Raw genomic sequence first — 13,684 nt, 5'->3', positions numbered from 1 at the left:
CGGCCCCCTCCCACTCCCTGTTCCCCCGTTCTTCGTATCCTCGAACCATTGCTTCCCTGGAACTTACGTTTAATTGCTTATCCCCTCCCCCTATACAGTGAACTTTGATGTTCACAGGACTTTACTATATCACTTGTACATTGTTTAAATATATCGTTTTTTATAGTCGTATGTTTGGTTACATTTTTGCAGAAGCGGTTATGAACGTTCGATGACCACTGGCTAGCGGATCCATCCCATCCATCGACGCGACACCATGGACTACCTGCAGACGTGCCTCATCTTCTGCCTTCTGATCCTCTATTCCTACGGAGGACTGTCTATAGACATATGTGAGTACCCTCGACCAGTCCCTTCAACGACCCCTCGACGTTCCCCTGTTCAAATATTCAAATGGTTCTTCACCTCGGGGAACGTCATTCTACCCTCAATTAACCGTAATTTGCCGTCAGACGGTGTTTCAAGAAAAATGAACGAGTACCGATCGGCGGGACGCTGTCGATCTCAATCTAACTGGTCCGTAAATCCCTGCGTCGCGATAAAACCCTGATTTCGAACTTCTGTTATTCCGGTGCTCGACCTTTCCGGACAGATAATCGATTCTCCGCTGTTTTCCTCGTCGAACACGCTCAGCCACAGAACGAAACCTCGTGCGTTTGTACGTACAAGGCAAAGAGGGTAGGGATACGTGTTTACAACCGAGACCATAATTCTCGCCAGCGGTAACAGGCTCTCTCCCTGTTTGGGGCTGCCCGATAAAAACAGAGAGGGGCAGAGAGGAATCCCAGTTATCCTCTGCGTTTCTTGTAGTACGTTCCCCACGCATTAAACTACGGAACGTTCTACACACGGGTTCTACTCCCCGGTCGCTTTCCATCCCATTGACTTCGGGGATACCCAAGGCAGCCCAAGGAAAGTCACCCACGTGTCAGGTAAACAGCCCCGGGAAACTTGCAAAGTATCCAAGGCAAGAGTTCTCCCCGGGCCCGGAAAGGCTTTCAGGTACTCGTTCGTGAAATCGAGCTCGAACCGACACGTCTGCGAAACGTATTTCGCACCCCGTCCCCCTCCACGCATGCAAACTCTCGCGGAACCACCCCACCCTCCCTCCCAAAAAAAAGGAAAGATGGATCGGGGTTGCGCTGTTCCGGGCTGGTTACATGTTTCGGGGTCTATGTGCCGAGCGTTATACATAACAGTTTTAGAAAGAAATAAATCTGTCCGGCGAGACGGCGCGGCGGAATGTTTAATGGACCGGGGCGGCGGGGAGGAGACTTGGAAACGTTTTTGCTTGGACGCTGATGGAGCAAGCGGCGGGAAACCGAAGCTTGAATTCAGGATTTATTGTCTTGGTTGGGTTACTGATAATTAGGCTGGGCGATAATCGGTCTGCGAGCACTAGGGTAGGAAGAGGATTGTGCGATTCTGTTCTAAAATCGATCGTGTTTTGATTTGTGCTGTTTCGATTGTTTGTATGTATTTTGTGGTTAAACCTGCTACGGTCCAGCTGTATGTTAGAAATAATGACGAGAAAGGAAACACAGGCAGATCAGTAACAATTTCTAAACCTAAGAACACTTCTGAAGAGACTATATTAACTCTGCTACCGGTCCTCAGTCGAACTATACATTCGAAATAATGACGAAGGAGAAGCACGCAGGTCAATAACAATTTATTTGCACTTTTTGCAAGCCTGAGAACATTTCTGAAGAGACAGTATTAAGATTTATTGGAAAAAGTGTATCACGTTCTAAGAGCGTTAAAGAAGCGAGAACATGATCGGGCCAAAATAGATCCGAAGATCGTAGCAGGGTTAAGATTAAGGCCAGGACTACACAGGCGTTTTATACGCCGCGTTTTCTTCGTCGAAATAGAAACCGTATGTTGTAATGCAACTGACTACACGAGCATGGAATACGCTCTGACACACCCGTGTAATCAGTTGCATTAAAACATACGGTTTCTATTTCTATTTAAAACGCCCTTCCTTGTAGTCTTGGCCTAAGTCGAAACAGTGTGTAAAGTCGTGACAACGTTAAAGAAACGAAACAATAATTGGAACGAAATAGACTCGATAACCTTACGAAGGTTAAGAAGACAGTTCAACTTGCATTTGTTGTGGTATACCAAATTGCTTTGAGGTAATTTCAATTTAGAAGAATTGTTTTGGCGGAAGGAAATGTAGGTACTTAGTATTTTAATACGAAGGTTCAACCGCAGACGATACGCTACACAATTGAAGATTACAAACACTTGTAAAAGTATGAAGATGCTCAGAAAGTATATACAAAAAACATATAGTTCTAAGTGACCAGCATGCAATGTGTAAGTATTATATATTTGACTAAGCTTCTATAAATGAAAATTAATTGCTCTATTTTAAATCTAGTAAATTCGGAAGTATTAAACTAAATAATGGTGACGAAAATCGCAACATGAATTACAATGTTCAAACCATTCCTTGAATTGGTGGTCAGAAGAATTTATTTAGTAATTCGACTTTTAAAACAACGTAATTTGATGTTTCACCAAACACACTGTCACTACATGTTTAGAACTGGTATCCAAATGAAACCCTCAATTTTATATCTTTTCAACCTTCATAGCCCCATATACATACAGTGAGTGTAAAAAGTATTCGTAGACCCTTTAAAACGGAACAACTCTTTTAAAATTGGTCCAAATGACTTAAGTTTTTTTATGAAGTTAGAGACATTAATTTACTAAATGATGTGAAAAACAAAATTTGAGAAAGTTGCAATTGGTCCGAATCGCGAAGAAAATATTAAAGGTCGTGTTTTACAACTTTTTAATCCGAGGCTATAATGAAAATTTAATAAATACATATCGAAGATTTATGTTAGTTATGTACATACTGAAACTTTCATTGAAATCGGTGAATACAGAAACGAGCGACAGACATCAAAAGATGTGAGAATTGTTAGATTTACTACAGTTGTAGATCGAAAGTCGGGAAAAACTGCGATTTTCAACATATTTAATCGTTTGTATCTCGTAGCAACGTTAACCGATTTTGATGAAATTTTCTATATCTATATAACTAACATAAATCTTCGATATGTATTTATTAAATTTTCATTATAGCCTCGGATTAAAAAGTTGTAAAACACGACCTTTAATATTTTCTTCGCGATTCGGATCAATTGCAACTTTTTCAAATTTTCTTTCACATCATTTAGTAAATTAACGTCTCTAACTTCACAAAACAATTCGAGTCATTTGGACCAATTTTAAAAAACTTGTTCCGTTTTAAAGGGTGTACGAATACTTTTTACACCCACTGTATAGGGGAAGGTTATCGAATTTGGATCATTGTCTATGTTGGATTATTACTATAACTGGTCTATGATATACAACATGTGTTGTTTATATACTAAATTCCCTAATGCAATCAACACTATCATACGCATATTGTCAATCATACGACGTAAACTGCTTACGCATGATAAGTCACAGTAGCGGTCCAACCTAGACGATGGTCCAAATTCGACAACATTCCTCTATACCGTACATCCTCCATTCTTCCTCGAAAAATCAGTCAATCTAAAGAAAAAATATTCAAGATCTCACCACTACTACAAACATTACGTTCTAAATCAAAAACAGATCGAAAACACAAGCACTTCCGATCCCAAGAGGGGTCAAAGCAAGCAACAGATTCCATCGCAGCCAGAAATCTGCAATGTCCCCTCCCCTCCCCCCCTCAACCTGTTCACCCTTAAGCCCGACCATCTCTACAAATGCATATTCAAACCCTCCAAATCCGCCCATCAACGTATCCGGACCCAACACTGCAAAAAGGCACCCTATAGCGCTATACTCCACCTAAAATCTACACAATCCCCTTTCGTTTCACAAAAACAATCTTCGATAGTCCTTACAGATCGTAAAATCGTGGCGGTCTGCGGCAAAACCGGAAACAATAATTAACATTCGACGAAAATATAAATACTGCCGAGCCGACGATAGCCTATAGAGCGATGAGGAGGGAAGGCATCAGCCCTCCTGCGGTGACTGAACTTGTGCGTCGAACCGCGTTGGTAAATTCGCGGTCGTGTTAAGCAGGCCAGCCCGGCTGTTGGCGAGAACGAGGAGCCCGGGCTGGAAGGGCTTGCGGGGCAGTTAAAGCGCGCATAAATTGCAATGTTAATGTTGCCTGCGATACATAAACATGTTGTACGTCGGTTGGATTGCGGTCTGCTCGCTCTCTGCACCGGCTCTAGGCCTCTGCTGCAGGCGTAACGCCCGGTTTGCTCGCACATACACCCGCTCCCGGAGTGCACGCACCGTTGGAGAGGGGACACGCGCGCGGGCTCAGTTTTCGCGCATCCCCCGTGTGCATACCTGTATACGTACCTATACGATATGCACCCGATGCAACGCCACGCGACCGCCTCGCGTGCACGCGCGCTACGACACGGCCGAGTCGCGATATCGTCCGGGAAAAGGAACGACATGCTCCGGATTCTTGGGCCTGGTTAGTAGTTACTACCGTGCGTGAGGATATTGAGCTCTCTTTTTTTTTGCCTTGGTGGGACTCGGTGGTAACGTTTGCGATGGGAATTCACTGGAGGGACTCCTGGAATGGGGGTATTGGAGGAATTCAGCTGTGTTACAGGCGGCACGAGACTCGATGAGATGTTCCCTTATCTTAATACCTTTCTTGCGTAAGAGTACGAGATAAGGGGGAATATATTATTGTATCACCTGTGCTAATGAGTAATCGACTATTTTTTAAATTATAAGGCGATACAGTTTGCATTGAAAATGTCTTTAGGAACTTTCGTTTAGTAAATGTGGAGTAAGATGGTGGAAAATCGATGTGAAAATAAATTAACCCTCTAACGACCGTACTCTTGTGCGTACTAGTACGCCATTTTTGGCATTATCATTTGAAATACACATTCTTTTTCGCACTTGTATAAGTTGTTTAGGAAAAACAATAATTTGACATCGATAGGTTAAAATTTTCCGTTATTACGTTTAGAAATAATCTATTTACAACTGTTTTATAGAAACACGGCGATACCAACGTGAGAAGTTTAAAATGTACGAGGTTTTAATTGTTTTGTGATTCATAGAAACGAATAGTGATTTTGTCAAGAAATAGAGGGATACTTAGTGGCACACTTAATATGATACTTTGCATTAAACTTTGTCGAAAATATGTGATATTGGCGGAAGAAGAATGAAATTAGGGCAGATAAATATGGGAGCCATAAAGGCAGGGGACAGAAGAAATCAATGTGACTGCCCCACACAATGTTCCCTACCACTTTTTTGCTCCTTCACTTAGACTGGAGCTATGGCCCGTCCTGGGTTTATGAATCACCTAGTACAGTCCGTGGGAACGAGGGAAAAAAGAGCGCGGCTATATTTTAAGAATGATGTGCTCGATACAACACTTGATTCGCTTATTTCCTCTTTGCTTCGGTGATTGATATTTAGTAACTTGAGTCGGCAGGTTCTCACGACTAAACGTTCTTAGTGACACTGCCTAAATGACAAATTTCGATTAAGGATCCTTCAAAATAATGAAGATTGAATTATTTTCTATAGTAGTATTAACTTTCTTGTAGTTTTAAGAAACTTGATATTTCTGTGAAAGGTTAGCATCTTGAAACAACAAATACACGGCGAGTCATTTAAATAGATCCCATCAAATATTTTCGAAACCATTGATGATACCGAAAAAGATTTCAGATAAAACTTGAATTTCGAGGAGTAAATTTACTCGATCTAAGTAATATCATCATAGTTCAAGCTTTTCTTTGTTAAAGGGCATCTTATATTTTGCAACGAATCATTTATTTTTCGAATTTTATTTATCATCAACAGTTCCGAATATATTACATGGGATCGATTCAAATGAGTCACCCTATACATGACATACCAGAAACAAAGTTACATTATTTTCTAGACTATTACTCGTATTCTTATAGTTGGAAGAAACTTGTGTTAAGATACTTTTACAATGGGTTAATATCTTGGCATAAAAAAAGGCACTACAGAGACGAAGTTTGGGGCAGTGGATTGGAGGTCTCCCTTTTCCTTTCGAATCCATTGTAATGAATAAGCTTAATAGTAAGTTCCAACATACATTCACATTCGAACTGATTCACAGATACGTGGTAATATTCAACTCGACGTAGATGCGCAGGCATATGCTCCATGTAATATAAAGGGACTACCGTGTATGTTGGCAAGGACGCGTCCAACTGAGGGAGAGCTAGTCCAGGGTGGAGGGCCGTTACGCGAAAACCCTCTTGCATTATGGCATTGTCATCGGTCCGTTACCTCCCTGGAACCCAGGCGACCCCTCCTTTCCAATTATCCGCAGATCCATTAGGTACGCGCATGCTGCTGATGAAATTGTCGACGTATTAACATAACCGTGGGACAATTAAAGCGTTATAGCGCGACTCGTGGCCGGCATACCTTGCTGATTTCGGGCTGCCGCGACGGAATTTCACGGTGGATGGCATCTTAGGAATGTACGGAATTCGGAGTAATTTTTAAATTGCAATGAGTCAGTGGTATTGAAACGCGCGACGAAAGCGCGTCACACGCATGGACCCGTGGCCCTCCATCAGAATTTCCTTTAAAATTCGATGCATTCCACGTAAGGGAGAACTTTTTCTGAATTCGATCATAACCATGGGATTTTATGATGAGATTCAAGAAGTCGATTATAACTTTAATGAAATCGTTTACACGAGATATCTGATGGTCATTTTTATTGTAGAGCGTTTTTGATAACTAGACTTATAATCTATACAAATTTCGAGTCTTCAGGAATATTCTATAACACTGGGAATTATTAAGAAATTTACTTGTTTTTTTTTTTAGGAATTGTAAGAGTTAACGATAAAGTAAGACAATGAAGTTCGTGAAATATTTTATTCTTCTGTATTTTGCAGAGTCGCATATGCTGCAAGTGAATGAAACCCTCAGTCTATTGATACAGTAATTTCTCGATAACTGCGACGAACTTGGGACCGCTTTGGAGCATTCGTAGGAAGGTGGAAAAGTTTTTGGTCCCTCATAAATTTGTTTTTTGCACGAAACCGAACCTCTGCTTAGCTTTTGTTTACTTTGTTTTGATTGGTTCCAGAGCGCCCTACCCCCCTCCCCAACCCCAATGGTGGGAATAACACCGTTGTTCGTGTCATATTCTTCCAGAAATCACTGTAACATGTTTGGTAATCAGTTTGAGTAAATTTTAATGTTACCTTCATCGTAATAAAACCCTTAGGAAAAAAGATAATTTGCAATATCAATGAAAGCATCGATTTACATAAATGTCTGACTACAAATCTATACTACTTACTGATCTTCATGTATGCATATGTATACAGGGTGTAAAAAAAATGTTGGAGGACCCGAAAATGGGAGACTTGTGAGGTGATTTACAAGTTTTTTCTTAGCAACAATGTTATCCGAGGCTTTGTTAACGAGATACTAACGAAAAACCCCGACCAATCAGAGCGCGAGTCTGTCAGCTAAGTGCTCGCGGTAACGTTGGCTACCAATCGGAACCCTGTATATTCTGCTAGGCTTATTTGCTATGACAGTGATTTCTCGAAGATTGGGACATGAGCAACGGCGTTATTCCCACCACTGGGGGGGGGGGGGGTCCATCTCTGGCACCAATCAAAGCAGAGTAAAAAGAAGTTAGGCAGAGGTTCGGTTTCGGGAAAAAAAAACAAATTTATGAGGGGCTGAAAACATTTCCGCCTGGCCATGAATGTTCCGAAGCGAACTCGAATACGTTGCATTCATCGAGACATTACTGTACCACCATTATTTGTTTATTCATTCAAGTCAACCTTAAAAGCTTCCAAGCAGTATCTTTCTTCGTTTATTTTACATACATCGTGCTTCTTTGTGTAATAAAAACATGTATTAACCCTCATCCGTGATTCATTTTCCCAACTTAATTTTGGAAAATCGATATAATGAAGAGATAAGTACTTAAATTTCCAAATTATTTAAAGTAAAGGTCACGGAGCATGAGCTAAATTCGCATAACAGAATCATCATGACAGAAACATCATTTCTTAGGAGCTAAAATGTGTCAAATTGCCACTAGGGACGGATGAGTAATACTACAGAATTATGAAAATAGAACTTCCAAATAAATTCATAAGATACAATCATTACCCGTTAAATAATAAAATCGGCAAATATTCATCGATCATATGTCAAAAAATTCCTTCTCTTAACAAACACCTATCCCTTTATCAAAGTCCCAAATGATCATTCCAATCATACTCGTGTACCTCGTTTAATAATTTACGCCACATTTCGCCAAAGCCTCGTTGCCCGTTCGCGACAGCCCCGTGAACAGGAATCACCCGCCATGCTAATCATCACGATTTCTCATCCCTTTGTACGTTCCCGCGGCTTCATTAACACTGGCAGCTTTACTTTCGCGGAGTTTGTTTAAACGTCGAATCACTGGCACGACAAAAGGGGGTATACCGGCGTGTGTACACGTGCGCCTCGTATGTCTCTCGTATATAAAATCCTCGCCGCGTAAACATTCCCAAGCGAGTGTCCCGACATCTGTTTCTTCCTCCGTTTACGCCTCGATCTCTCGTCTTGATCACGTGCCAGAAGGCGACGGTTTACAGACACGGGGGCCCCAGCGTCGGCGAGACGGCCGACTGTTCTCCGATCTCCCCTCACCGCCTTCTAATGATTCCGGCTAAATCGTCTCAAGTGGCGTGCAATCGACTTAACCCCTGACGCCGTTGCAGTCCGATGTATCGAGACGGAAGGGTGAATCAGGCGGGATGAGGCTTCGAGACGCGCGTCAGGCCTGACGCGCCGAAAGGACGTCAGACTGTCAGACGTCGACGTCGAGCGTAATAATCCTCGACTTTCGGGTTCGAAGGGCGGGGGGCCCGTCAATCCGTCCCGTGGATCTGTATTTTCATAAGTCTGGCCGCGAAAGCAAACACCATATCCTGGAGTCGAGTGCACCCTCCAAGGGTTGAAACCTCACTCCCTTTTGATATTCCGCTCGATCGCGATTGACGAGGAACTCGAATATCGTGGAAATCCTTTCTTAAGGGGCGGTGACGAGCTTCATTCTCGAGACGATATTAATTTTCCGTTGTTGGGAAAATGGTAGAATTATAGGACTCGGTGTACAGGGTGGTTTTAAAAGAATGTGTTTATACAGGTGAATGTTGTGCAGGATGATCCTCAATGTGTGTACTTGTAATATTTCAATTTTCTTAGGTAAACTGAAATGTATAGAATGACATTAAAATAATGAGGGAAGATTTTAGGTATTTGAATTACACTAGATACGTAGTAAAATACGACTCTTTGTGTAAAATCAGGAACGGAACGGAAGCTTATTTTCTTTAGTTAAAGGTTTTAAAGTGGCTAAAAATGAAATAAAAATCTGGTTGAATCACCATCGATACATACACTACCGTTCATAAGTATTAAGAGACCTATTCCTGTATGAAGAGAATGTCATGTTTCGTGAAAATTATCTAGTATAGCCCATATTTAATACTTCATTCTAGCATAAACATTGTCCATCGAGCTTTAATGTCCCCTGAACAATATTTCTTTCAGACCTAGCAATTATGTAATGTTTCGTGTAGGTCGTAGGTCTAGACGAGCCTTGAGACGGATGCGGCAAACGAATGCAGGATCATTTTGAACCGTAGTAAAATTTCTCTTGCACACAGGTTTCAATTTAGGTTCGTATGTTAAAGACATTTAGTACACGGCAATAGCTATAGACAGGTCAAGATAACCCTGCGTTTGCTGCAGGAGGGTTAATGAAACCATGTATAAATTGTGTTCAAATAACCCTGAGACAACCAACTTAATTTAAACAGAACAGACGTTGATAGGCACAGGTGTGACATTTTCTCAGTAACCACCATGCAGAAATAACTACTGTCAACACTCCACCATAGACTTCTAATAACTTTTTCAATTTACTCGCGCACCATCGAGTTCGCCCACGGAATCACGTCCCCGTTTTCCGAACCGTGGCTGCATGTTTAACACACGACATCAAAGTGTACGATGTCACGATTAACGAGCTCCGTGAACCGACGCGATATTCCCCGGCAATGCGAGAGGTCAGAAGCATAACTCTCGCCCCGGAGCGACATAGCCTACGCTCGCTTTTGATAAATCCAGGCCACGAAGGCGACCGTAACACATGCTCGCCACGAGGCACGTACTCCGCAAAAGGGGTTGCAATTTCGACCGCCCCCTCTCCGGAGGAATAAGCGCTGCACGCAACTCGAGACGGTGATTTCAAGACTGCGGGGATGGGTCACACGCCTAAGGGGATGTTAGGAGAGGGTCGGTTATAGGGTAGAGACGGGTGCAAAAAGACTGTGACTAGCGGCGTGGGGCGAAAGGGGATAGAGGGTAGGTAGAGAAGGTTAGGCAAAAGGGGGACGAAAGGGCCGTGTAAAAGTAGTACTTCCGTTTCTCTAGCCGTCCCGGCGCCAGAACCAACGAGCATGCGCCCTTCGCCAACGAGACGGCGTTATCTTTCCGGCCGAGCAACCGACTGTTTGTTTTCCCTGAAAGAGTCGAAAATGGCTCCCCGGTTCCAACAATACCCGGGAAAACGGTGTGTTTCGCCGTTCCATGGGCTCTTGGGGGGGGGGGGGGGGGGGGGGGTGAAAGAAACGCGAACCTACGTCTTCGTGGTCGTCACTCCTACAAACATCCATTCTAATTTCACTTGGCCTTCCCCAACCACTACCCCCTCCCGAGAGATGGGGTTACACCGAGGGAAAACACCATCCAGGTGTCCACCTGCTAATTCTGTTAAGTAAATAAAACGCGGCGTAGAGTTGTCATAATACGGCAATTACCAGAAAACGTATTATCGTCGCGGTTTCGGGATACGTTTCCAATTTCCGTTCCCATTCACTGTTTTCCTGTCTGTCGTTGACGTTTACCCGAGTAATTCCGAGTGAAGACGAACGGCTGGTTCTCTTCTTCTTTCTGGAACCAGGTTATTCGTGGCTGGATTCCGTTCGCCTCGAGATTTTCGGATTTTCGATTAGCTCTGGCCCCCAGTCCAGAGTGAAAAACGGTAATCCGTAAGTGAGTCATGATTTATACCGTAATATCGTCCCGTAATAAGGTGGAGAGGGAGGCGCTTAATATGTTTTTTGCGAAAGACCCGGGCGGCGAGTAATTAATTTACATTCACGCCCGCGGAAGGCGGAAAACAAGCCGGGGCTAGGGAACGGCTCCGTAGTGCCGGCGACCCTCGTACATCGTCATTAATAATAATTGTGGAGTTAACAAAGGCGGGCACGGGGTGGAATTATTAAATCCGGCGAGATAGAAAATCTCATTGCCGGCCGCTGTGCGCAAGCTGATCCCCCCGCTACTACACTTTCTGTTTCTTTCGCGCGCACCTGTCTGTCCCGGTTAATTCGCTTAATGTCTTTTTCTGTGGCGGGACCGGCCGAGCACGACTAATTTTTAACGAGCCCAGAATCGCGATAACTCTCGCGTATTTTCGTTTTCTCCGTTGTGAATTATTTAAATCGTCCAAATCAACTTACCCGGCCAATTTATACCTGGATCCTTTTGGGGGTAGTGAAAATTTGTCCTTGACGTTCGCGAGCATTCCGCGGTTACACCGGAAACCGAACGGTTCGGAGGAGAGAAGTCGTCCTCCGAGGAGAAAGGAGCGGTTATCAATTTGACAGTGACGTGGTTAAGAGAGGAAAAGGAATGATCAGTTTAGAGCGAAGAGGAGAAGACTCTGTGAGGAGGAGGGTTGCGGAGCGGCATTCAATTTTCCTGCTCTCGCGAACGGAGGGCGGCACACACCCTTCCGTTCGGAGCTGTCACTCCGCGAGAGTTATGGTCGCTGAATGAGTGGCTGGGGCGGGCCAAACGTCGCATAACTTACTTCTTCTTCGCCCGTTTCTCTGCTCTTTTCCAGGATGTCTATAAATACGAGGATCGAACCTGCCTACCCAGCCACCGGGCGACACGAGTTCCTTCGTTGTTCCTGGGACCTTCTTGGTTGGGGTGGACTCGGAACGCTGCTAACGATTGTCGTTCCGATCATAATTCACTGATAATACGGCTGGGATATCGACGATACATGTCGAATAGAGATGTTGTCATTGGGCTGTTATCCATCCGTGTCTTATTAATATATTTATATCATTAATGAGAATAACACGATGAGGGTCGTTTACTGATACCATATTACATGGAACACGTGTCGTATGGTCCTTTCTGTTACGTTCTTTCAAGGAGAATTGTATTTACTACTATTGAAAGGCTCAAGTTATTAACCTCCTCAGACTCAGGACACATTGCAATGTAGGGGAATGGTATCCAATACGATCCCTCGGGGTAAAATGATTCCTGGCTGCCCTGTGGCTATTAGTGGTGCTATATCGTAATGTCGTTCTACAACAGTAGTCATTTTATACACGTACATTACAAAATGGTCCTTAAGTATGCCTTCAAAGAAATGTGAATAAAAATATCAGGTAGCTAAATTTTATTTAAGTCAATGATAAAATAGATAGACTAACTTACAAAAACTACTTTACTTCTATTTAAATAATGAGCATTTGTATTTTTTATATAAATTACGCCTTAAAGGGTTCGTTTTAGACATCTTTCCCCTACCTATAACAGTTTTAACGTTCGTTATGAAGCTATTTTACGTTTTATTATCACCGGGGCCCTTTGTACATCATAGTGTATACCTTATTCATTCGTTTGCTGTTACCAGAGTTGAAACAAACAAATATTTTCCTGCTTCTTTAGTGTCCCAGATAAAAGACATCCAGAAAAAAATTATTTGTCAAAGGAAAAAAAATCAGGTTTGAAGAGGATAATACTCTAAGTTTACAGACTAACTTTAAATAGGATGCTTGTTTGTTGTACATGAAATAGTATTTTATAATTGCTAATCTGATTCTTCAAATCTCTAATCTCAGCCATGGATCGTATCTTGTATGAAAATGCAGTTTGAATAAAATAAAACATACAGCAATACATTCGCAATAATTTAGACTTTTATGTCATTCGTGAAATCTGCGAATATTCGTCAGAATGTTGACGTCCTTAAGTAGAATGGATACGTTTTTGGTCGGACAAAAAATATACCCTATTTTAAAACTAAAAACCAATAGAAGCTAGTACTTAAATAATATGCGTCTTTTTACATTAAAGATCAATTCTTTCTAAACAGTAATACCTGAACTGACTCAGAGTTTTGGATAGAAATTTTATATCTTAATACAATAATTAGACTGCGGATTTTATGCATTCATCGTACACACAATTATCTAAATCTCAGTACAGTTAAACTTTTAATAAAGTTTACCGAGGTTCTTAACTTCTATCAAATCTTGTAGGAACCTTAATGTGGCCATCTATTTGACCCCAATCTTTGTAAAGTAGTCCACAAAAATCGATATTTCTATAAACATCCATAGTCCAGTAATAATATTAGCAAAAGATTTCCACTTTTTGTACAATAAAATGAAATTTTATGAAAAGGGAGTACTTAAGTTTATGAGACTGCTCAGCAACGACGTGTTAAGGCGATGAACAAGTTCTTCTTCCGTAGTATCACCGTATTGTCGGGTTTCAGTTCTCATCTTGAACTATTTCCTCGACT

General features: G+C 42.2%; 1 protein-coding gene across 1 annotated transcript in view; it reads left to right on the top strand.

Annotated features, from left to right (window-relative positions):
• Nucleotides 1–256: 256 nt before the first annotated feature.
• LOC107186136 (discoidin domain-containing receptor 2-like) overlaps nt 257–13,684 on the top strand; it is a 53,757-nt gene continuing 40,329 nt past the window's right edge. The window contains exon 1 of the mRNA XM_015573948.1: nt 257–332. Within this exon, the coding sequence (XP_015429434.1) occupies nt 257–332 (76 nt within the window). The remainder of the gene's footprint in view (nt 333–13,684) is intronic.

The sequence above is a fragment of the Dufourea novaeangliae genome, unplaced genomic scaffold, assembly GCF_001272555.1.
Source record: "Dufourea novaeangliae isolate 0120121106 unplaced genomic scaffold, ASM127255v1 scaffold69, whole genome shotgun sequence".
In the NCBI taxonomy this organism is placed as follows: Eukaryota; Metazoa; Arthropoda; class Insecta; order Hymenoptera; family Halictidae; genus Dufourea; species Dufourea novaeangliae.
This window is presented reverse-complemented; position numbering and strand designations above follow the sequence as displayed.